Below are 12,473 nucleotides of genomic sequence, written 5' to 3'. Positions count from 1 at the left end.
CGAGGGGGGACACGGCGCGGCCCGAGGGGGTTGCACCCCGCACGGCCGGGCTCCCGCTCCATCCGCCTGGATCCCGTCGCATTTCCCCACACCGGGCACACGCGTCCCTCCCTGCCCGTGGCCACACGCTGTCACACCCCCAGCCCCTGCAGCTCCCTCACCCGGCACATGTGTCATGTGTGCACACACGACCCCGCAGCCCCCACGGCAGGAGCCCCGTGCCAGCCCAGCTAGGGAGAACACACGGAGCTGAGTGTGCGGGAACAGGGCACGGACGGGGGGCTGGGAGAGCCCCGGCCATGGACCCTGCCATGGAGCCAGGCTGGGAGAGCTGGGGGTGCTCACCTGGACAAGAGAAGGCTCCAGGGAGAGCTCAGCGCCCCTTGCAGGGCCTGAAGGGCCCTGCCAGAGGGCTGGGCTGGATGGGATCTTGGGCAGGAATTGTTCCCTGGCAGGGTGGGCAGGCCCTGGCACAGGGTGCCCAGAGCAGCTGGGGCTGTCCCTGGATCCCTGGCAGTGCCCAAGGCCAGGCTGGACAGGGCTGGGAGCAGCCTGGGACAGTGGGAGGTGTCCCTGCCATGGCAGGGGTGGCACTGGATGGGCTTTGAGGTTCCTCCCAGCCCAAACCTTCCCGGGGTTACGGAATAATCCCAGCACCTTCCGCACATACCCGGTGTGCACACAGCACAGCCCCGCATACGCAGAGGCCACACACACACACACAGAGCTTCATGCACGTGTCAGCTACGGACACACGCGTGTTCACACGCACAGGGACACGCAGGGCACACACACAGAGCACACACGTGAGGTCACACACACACAGTGTCACACTGTCACACACACACACACACACACACACACACACACACACAGTGTCACACTGTCACACACACACACACACACAGTGTCACACAGTGTCACACGCTCACACACACACAGTGTCACACAGTGTCACACGCTCACACACACACAGTGTCACACACACATACACAGTGTCACACTGTCACAGTGTCACACACTCACACACAGTGTCACACACACACACAGTCACACACACACACACACACACACACACACACACAGTGTCACACACTCACACACACAGTGTCACACTGTCACACACACACAGTCTCACACACCTACAGTGTCACACTGTCACACACACACACAGTGTCACACAGTGTCACACACACACACACACACAGTGTCACACACACAGTGTCACACACTCACACACACACAGTGTCACACTGTCACACACTCACACACAATCACACTGTCACACACTCACAGAGTGTCTCACACACACACACACACACACTCACACAGTGTCACACTGTCACACACTCACACACACAGTGTCACTCACACACACACACACACACACACAGTGTCACACTGTCACACACTCACACACAATCACACTGTCACACACTCACAGTGTCTCTCTCACACACACACACTCACACACAGTGTCACACTGTCACACACACACACAGAGTGTCACACTGTCACACAATCACACACACACAATGTCACACACACACCCTCCCCCCTCAGTCCCCGCCCCCTCCGCGCACGGGCCGCCCCCATTGGCTGTCCCGTCTCGGGGGCGGAGCCCAATCCCTTGTCCCCAGCGCCGCACGCACTCCGGTCCGCCATGGCCGCTGAGGGGCCGTCCCTGCCCCCCCACCCCCGGCCTTCAGGCCGCCCCTCTGCCCGGGCCGGGCGGGAGCAGCGCTGGGCATCCTCGAGCCTCCCCAAACCCGCTCCGAGCCCTGCTCTGGGTCCCGCAGCCCCCATCCCAAGGCCATTAGCGCTGCGGTTGTTTTTTTTCTCGCCTTTTTCTCCTCCTTTATAAAGTGCCGTTTGTATATATTGACCTTACAAAAGCAGGTTAAAACCTCGGGCCGAGGGCTCCCCTCTTCTGGGGCCGCCCCGGCCTGGCCTAGGCCCTTCTAGTGTTCATTGCGCAGGTGAGAGGTGACAAGTGACCCTGCACCGGTAACACCGCACCGGCGGCAGCCTTCATGGGACACCAGAGTCCAGGATGGGGACATGAGGTCAGGGTGGGAGTACGAGTCCAGTGCAAGGAGATGGGGTGGGATCACCCCTCCCCAGAGCCCAGTAGCCCCCAGTGCAGAGGACCCTCCAGACTCAGAGTGCGGCACCATGGTGGCCCAGGATGTGGTGGCCAGGACACAGCCCTGGGGACACAGCCCTGAGGACACGGTGGCCAAGGATACAGCCCTGCTCAGTTGACGGTGCTCTGGCTCTCCCCCTCAGTGCTCCCAGTGTCACTTTCAGGGGTCCTTGCGCTGCTCAGGCCCTGCAAGCCAACAGCACCTGGAGGAAGAGGAGGAAGGGACAGGTCAGGAGAGATGGTAGCGTGGGGTGACCCTCACATGCTGGCCTGGCCCTCCTGCACTCTTCTGCTAGCACCAGGGGTCTGACTCAGCAGGGCCTCAAGCAGCACATGGGGTCTGTCCTGTTCCCCCACCCCACAGCGAGGGACTGGTACCCCGAGAGGCAGAACAGGCACTGAGCAGCAGTGTTGGCTCCCCAGCCTGGCAAAGGGCACCTCACCGTCCTCCACATTTGCTGCCGCACCCTGACACTCCTTGGAGCCCCAGGGCCAGCATGGCCATAACCGAGCCAGGGGGGTGCTGCCCCCCAGAAGGGCCCAGCAAGCAAACACAGCCCCTCTCTGGGGGCAGCAGCGAAGTGAGACAATGGCCCTGCCCTGTGTATTACTATGAGGGCTCCCCTGCAAGCATGGCCACAAGCCAGCCCAGTAACGACAGCGCTCCCACCACTGCTCCACTGGGGCCCTCTGCAAAGACTCTGTGGTTTTAGCCCAGGCTGGCACTGACCACAGGGCTCCCAGTGCCCCTAGCCCCGCACTGGGCTGCCCCCAAGCCTTCAGCCCCACTCACGGCAGCGGATCCGGATGGGCCACACCATAATGGAGCAGAGGGTGGTGACAGCGGCAACAGCGATGCCACCAGTGACCAGCACCATCACCCAGCGGTAGAAGTCAACACAGGCAGGGCAGCACAGCTCGGTCCTGTGAGGACAGGAAGAATGTGGTTGGAGGCTGGAACTGGGGTCCCAGGCTACGGGCAATGGTCCCATGTCCTCACAACAGAGTCAGGACAGGTTTGCACTGAGGTGCAAGGAAAAGGCCCAGGGCAAGGATATCCCCAGAGTACGGCTTGAGCCCTCCAAGGCCAGGAGAGAAGGTAAAGAAGGGTTTAAGACAAATCAGAGCTGGACAGGAGAAGGCTCCAGGGAGCCCTCAGAGCCCCTTTCAGTGCCTAAAGGAGCTCCAGGAGAGCTAGAGAGGTACTTGCGACAAGGGATGGGGGGACAGGACAAGGGGGAATGGCTTCTCACTACCACAGGGCAGGGTTAGATGGGATATTGGGAAGGGATTCATCCCTTTGAGGGTGTGGAGGCCCTGGCACAGGGTGCCCAGAGCAGCTGTGGCTGCCCCTGGATCCCTGGAAGTCTTCCAGTTCAGGTTGGACAGGGCTTGGAGCAACCTGATGTACTGGAAGGTGTCCCTGCCCATGGCAGGGGGTGGAAGGAGATGAGCTTTAAGGTCCCTTCCAACTCAAACCATTCTGGGATTCTACAAACCCAAGCTCGTTCCCTCCCATGTCTCTTGCTCCAACCCTGGAATGTTTCCTCATGGCCCCCAGGCAATGGGGGGTCCCAGCTCTGCAGAGACACTTACGGGCAGGGGTGCAAGTTCTGGATCAACATCACAGCCAGGCCATTGGCCATCTTGTCCGTGAAGCTCATGGCACCGTAGACAAACGCGCTGCTGTGCTGCAGGAGGAGAGGGAACCACGCTGTGAGGCGCTGGGCATGCAGCCCTGTGTGCCCTCTCATGGGCAGAGCCCTCACTGCAGCAGAGCACAGGGTACAGCACTCACGGGGCACAGCACACGGGGACCCAGCAGAGCCCCCTCCCAGCGTCTCCATCCCCTGACCCTGACCAGTGCCCACTCCAGACTGTTGGTGCTATGCCTGCTGTGACCCCCCCCTCCATCCCAGCAGGAGCAGCAACCATACCGTGTTGGTGCCGATGAGATCTGCAGTCATAGACAGGGAGGTGACCAGGATGGTGGCTGAGCCGGCCCCGAGCAGCACTGCCAGCCCGTAGATCTCATCTCCTATTGGCCTGGCCAGGGCCACCCAGGAGGCAAAGGCCAGGACCACCAGGATGCCCACAAAGTAAGTCAGCTGTGATGGGGACGGGCAGAGGGAGAAGGGAGAGTTCAGACATCAGCTGGCACTTGGTGAGGGAGGAGCAAGCAGGGAAAGCACAAGGCCATCATTGCCCAGGACCCATGAGGGACAGCACTGGCTCTGTCCCAGCTATATTTAAACAAGGAGACCCCAAAAGCAGGTCCTTGCTGTGCTCCAGGCTGTTCTGCAGCCCAAAGGTTGAGCCCCAGGCAGAGTTGTGGGAGTATGTCTATGAGGGCAAGGGACACTCCACTGGCACCCAACAGCACCGAGGGGACACACTGGGGGAACAGGTTCTTCCTGCTGGCAATGCAGATGGTGTGCCCACCCTGGCCAGTGTAACCAGACCTCCCCTCTGCCCCTGATGGGCACCACAGGGCTCTGCAGCCCAGTCAGGCCTGTATGGACATGGCAACTCTGGGCCAGCATTGCCTTCCCCAGCCTGAGGGATGTACAAGACAGGCCCCTGCCACCATCCCTGCCCACCACCCCCAGTCTCAGTAGGACACAGATCCCCATCCCTGCCCACTACTCCCAGTCCCAGCAGGACCCATGCTGCAGTGGGTGGTTGCTGGCAGAGGGTCCATGAGGGGTCCCTGATCTCCAGCTCAGGTGTGCCAGGAGCTTTGCTCACAGCCAGGATTTGGCCCCTGGTCCTATCCTGGGGTCAAACTCCAGCCTCTCCAGCACCCTGGACTCACATTCCGACCAATCCACTTGTTCACAGGCTTCATGAGGAACGAGGAGAGGAACCCACTGATGTACATCACTAGGGGAATGGTGGCAATGTACTTCTGCAAGGGACAAGGACAGGGAGATGAGCCCCAGGCCACATCAGGACACCTTCCCACATGGCCTGGGACCTGCCCTGCACCCACCTTGGAGAGCAGCAGCGAGTTGGTCAGGTACATGGCGATGTAGGTCTGGGACAGGTTGACGATGAGGCGGGTGGCCATGTAGAGCACTGCAACCTGGGAGGGGACAGGGCCAGGGCATCACAGCTCAGCCTGTGGGAAGGACCTGCCTTGCCCAGATGTCATAGCACAGGTGCCCAGCAGTAAGGGGGTGGATGGGCGCCCAGAACAGCTCCCCTCTCCATCTCCACCCGCACCTGGGCAAGCCCCACTGGCAGCAAGCCCAGGCCAGGGGAGTCCTGCCCAGCCATACCTGGTAGAAGGAGGGCTCCAGCAGCCAGTCCTTCCAGAGCAGCAGCGGGCGCGGGAGGCCCGGGGGCTCCTTGTGCAGCAGCGGGGTGCTCTCCTCTGGCTCGGGCAGCACTCCCAGAGGGTACGTTTTCTCCTTGGTGCCCAGGTGGAAGACGAGGGAGAACACGGCCCCCACCCCCACCACGATGAGGGCCAGGTTCTGGTGTGGCAATGGGGGAGAGCACAGCAGTGGGGGCAGCCCACCATCAGCCCCTCAGCAGTCTGGAGGGTAAGGAGGGGTGCCCAAACCCCACAGAGGGCTCAGTGTGGCTCTAGCCCAATTGGTGAGGTTTTAGGGCACTGCCCCCTGACTCCCTCCAGTACCTTCCCAGCTGAGCCATGGGAAGAGGGAACTCCAGGAACTGTGCCTTGCCACTCACCCGAAACACAGGGATGTCCTGTGGGCCCAGGTGCTCCATGTGGTCAGGCTGGTCTGTCTGGAAGTTCAGCAGGAGCCAGGTCAGGCCATACACGGTGATGTTGGCCATGACAGTGAAGGCATACCTGAGCAGAAGGAAACCTTGGGGCGATGCAGAGGGACAAGTATGGGGACAGCACAGCAGGACACCTCTGCCCACAACTGCCCTCCAAGCCAGATGTGCTGCAGCCTCTGCACCCCAGTGTCATGGCTGAGGTGACACCTCTGAGCGCACAAGACACCTGGCCAGGCCTCAGCCTTACGGCTGCAACTCCCAGTCTGCCCAGTCCAAGCCTCGGGACATGACTGGGAGGAAACCAAGATCCCTACAGGTCAGTCTGTTCCCCCTCCAGGCACAGCTCACCTCTGCTTCAAGGATGCCAGCAGCTGCCTGACCCAGTACCCTCAGAGTGGGACCACTTGGACCCCCAGTTACCCCACATCCTCTCTGCTCACCCTGCTCCACGGAATAAACATCCCATCCCACATCTTGGTCCTAACAGGGATGAGCCAAGTGCACTGCCCACCTGGCCCTGGAGACATCTCACCTCCAGAACAGTACCCAGAGCAGTGTCCAGCTCTTCCTGAGGGCATTTGGGAGGCAGTCCCTCCCCTAAATGCCACCATCCATTCCCAAAAAAGAAGTGTCCCCAGCTCAGGGAAGTGTCCCATGGGCTGTGTCACTGACACCCCTGGCAAGTAGCTTTGGACTACCAACCCAGGACCAGAGTCCTTTGGCACATCCCACAGCACACCCACATGGCCCAGTCCTTGTCCTGCCATGACGAGGTGTCTGGTGTGCCACAACACCCAGGGACCTCCTGTCACACAGTGATGGCACCCAGGGCAGCTCCCCCAGGCCCAGGTGACCTCCAGGTGTGGCTGTGCTCACCTGAAAGCCGTGAGCTCCACCTTCCCATGGTCACTGCTCACCAGCTCGGGGATGAGGGCCAGGTGGGACACCTGTGTGGCTGCCCAGCCAAACTGGAAGATGACAATGAAGGGGAGGTAGTAGATGAAGGCTGCCCACTGTGGAGTGCTCTCCCTGCAGGCCAGGCAGGGGCTGAAGACAAAGGGAAAGGACACAAGGACACACGTGGTGCCTGTGGAGAGAGTGGAGCAGTGAGAGGCTGCACACCTGGCTGGGACTCCCAATGTGACACACACAGCCCTCTCCAGGACAGGATCTACCCCGTAGCTGGGGAGGGAGGTGGGCTCCTTCCCCAGCCAGATGGGACACGTGGAGCTCCAGACACCCCCTCAGCCTGTCCTGCACAGGGAATGTCCTTCCCTCTGGCACCCAGCACAGACAGACACCCCCAGTCAAGGTCCTTCCCCAGCACTGCTCTGTCCCCTCAAGACACCATGACAGACCCTCAGTGTCACATCGACAGGCAGCAGGAGGTTCTCGCTGTCCCCAGGTGCAGATATCCAGTCAGATAACCCCTCCCTGTTGCCTGCCCGTGGTGATATGGCACCTCTAGGCTGGGAGGGCTCTGGCTGTCCCAGGGGCACTGGCACCTTGTCTGTCTCCACATCCCTTTCCCATGGGGCTGGCAGTGGGGCTGGCAGAGAAAGCCATGCTTCCACCATGCTCAGATATCACCCACAGTGTGACAGGGTGACACAGAGCCATGGGGGCTCCAGGAAGGGCCCACTGAGTCAGGGACAACAGAGCCAGGCTCCTCCCTCTGCTGTACAGCACAGGGACACAGCCTAGGGACGCTGCATGGGGCACATAGGCCAGCCTGGCCTCGCCCTCTCCCTTCCCAAAGTTACAGAGTCTGCCAAGTGGTTCCACAGACCCCCAGGCCCCGACACAGAGCCTGGTGCCCTGTCCCTCATGTACCCCTGTACTGTCCTACATGTCCCCAGCTTCACTGTGTGCTGATGAAGAGCTGTTCCCACAGCTGAGGGAAGCCTGCTTTGCCAAGTTCCCAAGGTACCCTCTCCACTTTGCAAGAACCTCTCTTCCTCATGAGTGATTCCTCTTCTTCCCACTCATGAAGGGCATTTCCTCCTTCTCCTCCTCCTCCTTGCTCCTACACAGCACAGCCATGCAGGCCAGGGCAAAGCCAAGGGGAAAGCCAAGGGTAGCAATGACAATCCCAGCCCAGCCCCCTCCATCCCACCAAGGAGTGCTGGATAACCACACTGGCTCATACTGCTCAGCTTTGGTGCTCCAGGACCTCTGAAGGACAGGGGACTCAGGCACATGTGGTGCCTGTGCCCCAGACAAGCCACAGGCATGGGAAGGTCCATAAAGGCTCCAACCAGCCCAGATCCTCTCTGTTTCCTGGGTTTTAACTGGGCCCAGATGAGGGGGTGAGGGTCCCAGGCCCCACAGGGTCAGGTTCTGCAACCCTGTTCGGCTGTGAGGGCTGCCAGGGGAGTGCTGGGGCAGGAGCTGTGGGACCCGGCTGCTGCAGCCTCCAGGGCTGCTCCTGTGCCCACCCATGAGCCATCGCCACCTGCACAACCACAGGAGTGTCACCTCCTGCTCATGGCCCCCTGGGTCAGGCAGTGTCCACCACCAGGGTCACCCCATGGAGCTGTGCCCATCTGGCACAGGGCTGCACCACAACAGCCATGTACCCCAAATGCCCAGGAGTGGCTGCACTGAGTCAGAGGGGTCCTGGAGACCCCCTGCTCTCCCAAGCGGGGCCATGGGAGCCCACCCAAGACCATTCTGTCCACGCCTGCAGCAGCCCTGGGCAGGCAGAGGCCCGGCTTCTCATCTCCGGCCCCGCGGGGCAGATCACGCGAACGCCGGGCCGCGCGCACAGGCGCCTGGGGCAGGGATTTTGGGACAGCACTGCCGGACAGGCTGAGGCAGGCAGCAAAGAGACGCTCACCCTTCCTCCCCACCGCGTCAGGAAGCCGGAGCCGAAAAGAGCTGGCGAGAAGGCAGGGACACCCGGATTGCCTGTGGGAACAGCCGGGGCCGCGGCCGCGGTGGGAAGATGCCACGATAGCAACTCGTGGTGTCTCCCCCGCCCCGGGGCTGCGGTTTCACAAGGTTTCCTCTGATCTGAGCACGGGTTTGCCACCGGACGAGACACCCCGCTCCCACACAGCACCCCTGGCTGCAGCGTGATCGAAGGAACCGAGTAGCCCCGGCACAGCCGGATCCGGTGGGTTTGTCACCACCGCTGGTCACTTTGTGGTCAGCCAGAGCGGGCGCCGGGGAAGCCCCCGCCTTGGGAATAACCCACGCTGCAGCCTGGAAAGCAGCCTGCGTCCGTGCTCCAGCCTGCCCCGGGCTGTGCTCTGCTCCCTGCAGGGCCCGAGTTAGCATTTCCCCTCCGCGGTCGCCGGGCAGCACCCGGCTGGAGCTGCGGGAGGAAACAGCTCCGGCCACTTCCCTAAATCCAGGGCGCTGACGCTGGGGCATGGGTGAAGCTGCCCCTCCAGCACTCTCCTGACTCACCAAGCCAAGCTCCGGCGAGGTCAGACGCCTTATCAGGCTGCCGTTGGGCTGCACAAACCATTGGTCGAGATAAATTTGGGATCAAGATAAGAGGACCCACACTGCAACCGTCCCCCCTCCCCGCGGGTCTGACCCGGGCGAGGCAGGTCGTTACCGAGAGTTGTTATCAGTGGCCATTTCTTCCACCAACTGCCGCGTCCCCAGTGCCAGCTAAGCAGGATGTGCCGGCCCCTGCACTAGCCACAGCACCAAGGAACCCTCTTCAGGCCATGCTGTCCCCTCAGAGAGGGACCATAGATCCCTCTCCTACCCACACTGCTCTCCACATCACACTGTCCCCTCAGAAAAGGACCAAGGACCCATCTCTACACCACACTGGCCCCTCAGAGAGGCACCTCGGCAGATGCGTCCCCATCAGCAACTCCGTTGCATTTTTTGACCCAGGGCAGAATGCAAGACAAACCTATTAATAATTCCTGTGAGCCAGAGCCTCCTCTTCATCCCATGGCTGTAGCCTGGGATGAAGCACCGGGGTGCACAGCCGAGGGCCCCACGCCACAGGGCCCCCCTAGGGACACTGTGAGCTGCTCAGGAAGCACCTGGCCTTTTGGGAAAGCCCAGATTTTACTGATGGTCTTGGTTTTGCTGCAGCTCCAAGGTCTGAGCACGTGGCTCTCACCCGGGCTTGCTGCCACCCACACACACAAAGCCTGGGGAGCCCCCGGGGTGGTACAGGGATGCCACGGTGCCCTGTCCCCATCCAAGCTCAGCATTCCACTGTCCTCTACACATGGAGCAGCTCTGTCCCCACCTTGCTGCTGCAGGGGATTCCAGAAAGGTATCTCCCAGGCTATCCCCTCCTCACAAGGCACCCCAGACCCATCTCTTTTCACCCAGGGCATTGCCAACACACCAGAGCCCCTTCACCTTCCACAGGGCAGCCCTCCCTTCCATGGAGGAGCTGCTCCCTTCCACCCCAGGGCACACAGTTCTGCTCATCCCTGGGGCTGGCCCTCTCCAGCTGGGGGGACCCTGTCCCCACCTCACTGCCACATGATGGTCCCCCTCCCCAGAAAGGCTCCTGCATCTTCAGGGAGACCTCCATGCCACAAGGCACCCCAGTTCTTCCCCGCTCCAGGGAACCCCCAAAGCTGATCCCCCAACCCAGAAAGGCACCCTTGGGCTTGCTCCCCCTCTTCCAGGGCACCCCAGAAAGGTATCTTGGGGCTGATCCTGTACCCCAGAGAGGCTCCTCCATGTCCCTACAGGGTCCCCCAGCAGAGTGTCCCCCACCCATGCCCCCTCAGCAGAGCTGCTTGGGGCTAACCCCCTCCACCCAGCATCCCCCACTGCCCCCTCACCCTGAGCATCCTAGAAAGGTTCTCCTGGGTCGCCCCACTCAGGGCACCTCAGAAAGGCTCCTTGGGGCCACCCTTCTCCCTTCCAGGCACCCCAGGAGGGTCTCCCACCCCCAGCATCCCAGAAAAGCTCTCCCAGGGTCACCCATTCTCACATGTCACCTTGGACAGGCACCCTCGGTCACTCCCTCAGGACACCCCAGAAAGGCCCCCCTAGAGCCATCCTCTCCACTTAGAGCACCCCAGAAAGGCTCCCCCAGGTGACCCCCAGCCCAGAGCACCCAGAAGGTTCTCTCTCCCTCACAGCCATACTTCTCCCCTCCCCTAAGCAAAGCCCCTCGGGGTTACCTGTCTCTTATCTTTGGCACCCCAGCAGTGTGTTCCACCCAAGGCACCCCAGAAAGGCTCCCCATGGCCACTCTGGGCCACTGCAGAAAAGCCACTCTGGGCAACCCATTTTCACCAGAGACACCTTGGATAGGTACCCTTGGGCCATGCCAAGGTTCCCCTGTGTGGAACCAAGGTTCAACACAGAACAACACAGTAGGGTCCCTCGGGCCCACCCCTCTTCGCTTAGAGCATCCTAGAAATGCTCTGCTAGTTGTTCTGCAACACCGACACACGGAAAGCTCCCCGGGGTCATCCATCCCTCTCTGCTTACGGCATCCCAGTAAAGTCCCCCCTCGGATGTCGCCCACTCAGGACACCCCAGAAAGGCTCTCCCGGGGTCAGCCCTCTCCCCCCGGTTCCCTCCATCAGAGCTCCCGGTCCCCGCACCCCCCGCCCAGGTGTCTCCGGTCCCTCCGGTCCCCACACCCACCGGCCAGGTGCCAGCCCTTCCTGCGCCCGCAGCGGCCGCAGCCGTGGGCCCGGTCGGCCTCGAAACCGAGCAGGGGCGTACAGAGCCCGTCGGCCGCCTGGCCCGCCAGCAGCAGCCCGCCGGCCGCGGCGTGCCCGTAGCCGAGCACGGCGTGCAGGAAGGGCAGCAGGTAGGTGAACCAGAGCGCCGAGCACGCGTCGTTCAGGAAGTGCCCGCACGCGAAGCTGAGCCGCGCCCGCAGCGGCAGCGCCGGGCCCGCGGACTGCGGGGGCTCCGCCATGGCCCGGCCTGAGCCCGCGGGGACAGCGGCGGGACGGGCCCGGCGGGAGGCACCGCCAGGGAATGGGAGGGGACGGGGAGGGACAGGGAGCGAGGAGGGAGGAGATGGCAGGGACAGGGAGGGACCGGCCGGCGCTGCCGATCCCCCGCATCCCCCCGGGAGTCGTCCTGGGCGGGGAGAGCGGGGGGCGGCCCGGACGGGGGGGGCGGGACGGGGGAGCGCGCAGTTACGCCAGTGCTGTCCCCACAGCGATCCCCCGATCCGAGCGCCCAGTTACACCAGTGCTGTCCCCACAGCGATCCCCCGATCCGAGCGCCCAGTTACACCAGTGCTGTCCCCACAGCGATCCCCCGATCCGAGCGCCCAGTTACACCAGTGCTGTCCCCACTCTGATCCCACGGGACTCCGCTGTTATCCTCACACTGCTCCCAGACACGTCACAGCTGCCCCCACACCGTTCCCAGTCACACCAGTAGTGGCTCTGTATTGCTCTCAGTCACACCAGTACCATGGCACTGCTCCCAGTCACACCAGTGCTGCCCCCATACTGCTCCCAGTCAAACCAGTATTACTGCCACACTGCTCCCAGTGACATCAGTGCTGTCCCCACAGTGCTCCCAGTCACACCAGTGCTGTCCCCAGTGATCCCAGTATTACTCCCACACTCCCAGTCACTCCTGTCCTGCCCATAGCAGTCCCACA

The 12,473-nt window shown here is 62.1% G+C and overlaps 1 protein-coding gene across 1 annotated transcript; it reads right to left on the bottom strand.

Moving 5' to 3' along the window:
* Positions 1-1,828: 1,828 nt before the first annotated feature.
* MFSD12 (major facilitator superfamily domain containing 12) lies at positions 1,829-11,824 on the bottom strand. The gene is made up of 10 exons (XM_059869689.1): positions 11,492-11,824; positions 6,776-6,986; positions 5,846-5,969; positions 5,428-5,625; positions 5,139-5,231; positions 4,962-5,054; positions 4,084-4,254; positions 3,743-3,837; positions 2,940-3,070; positions 1,829-2,349 (listed from the first exon to the last, which is right to left on the bottom strand). The coding sequence occupies exons 1-10, from the start codon at positions 11,769-11,771 to the stop codon at positions 2,258-2,260; spliced, it is 1,488 nt and encodes a 495-aa protein (XP_059725672.1). The 5' UTR covers positions 11,772-11,824; the 3' UTR covers positions 1,829-2,257.
* Positions 11,825-12,473: the final 649 nt, after the last annotated feature.

Source organism: Haemorhous mexicanus, chromosome 29 (genome assembly GCF_027477595.1).
Source record: "Haemorhous mexicanus isolate bHaeMex1 chromosome 29, bHaeMex1.pri, whole genome shotgun sequence".
In the NCBI taxonomy this organism is placed as follows: Eukaryota; Metazoa; Chordata; class Aves; order Passeriformes; family Fringillidae; genus Haemorhous; species Haemorhous mexicanus.
This window is presented reverse-complemented; position numbering and strand designations above follow the sequence as displayed.

What these genes read in the sequence shown, in the direction of transcription:
- MFSD12 (XM_059869689.1), bottom strand. Translation starts at nt 11,771, where the DNA reads ATGGCGGAGCCCCCGCAGTCCGCGGGCCCGGCGCTGCCGCTGCGGGCG. An exon ending in CAGAACTTGCACCCCTGCCC is followed by an intron (nt 3,071 to 3,742) that starts GTAAGTGTCTCT and finishes CTGTCCTCACAG; the next exon opens with GACCGAGCTGTGCTGCCCTG. An exon ending in GCCCATCCGGATCCGCTGCC is followed by an intron (nt 2,350 to 2,939) that starts GTGAGTGGGGCT and finishes CTCTTCCTCCAG; the next exon opens with GTGCTGTTGGCTTGCAGGGC.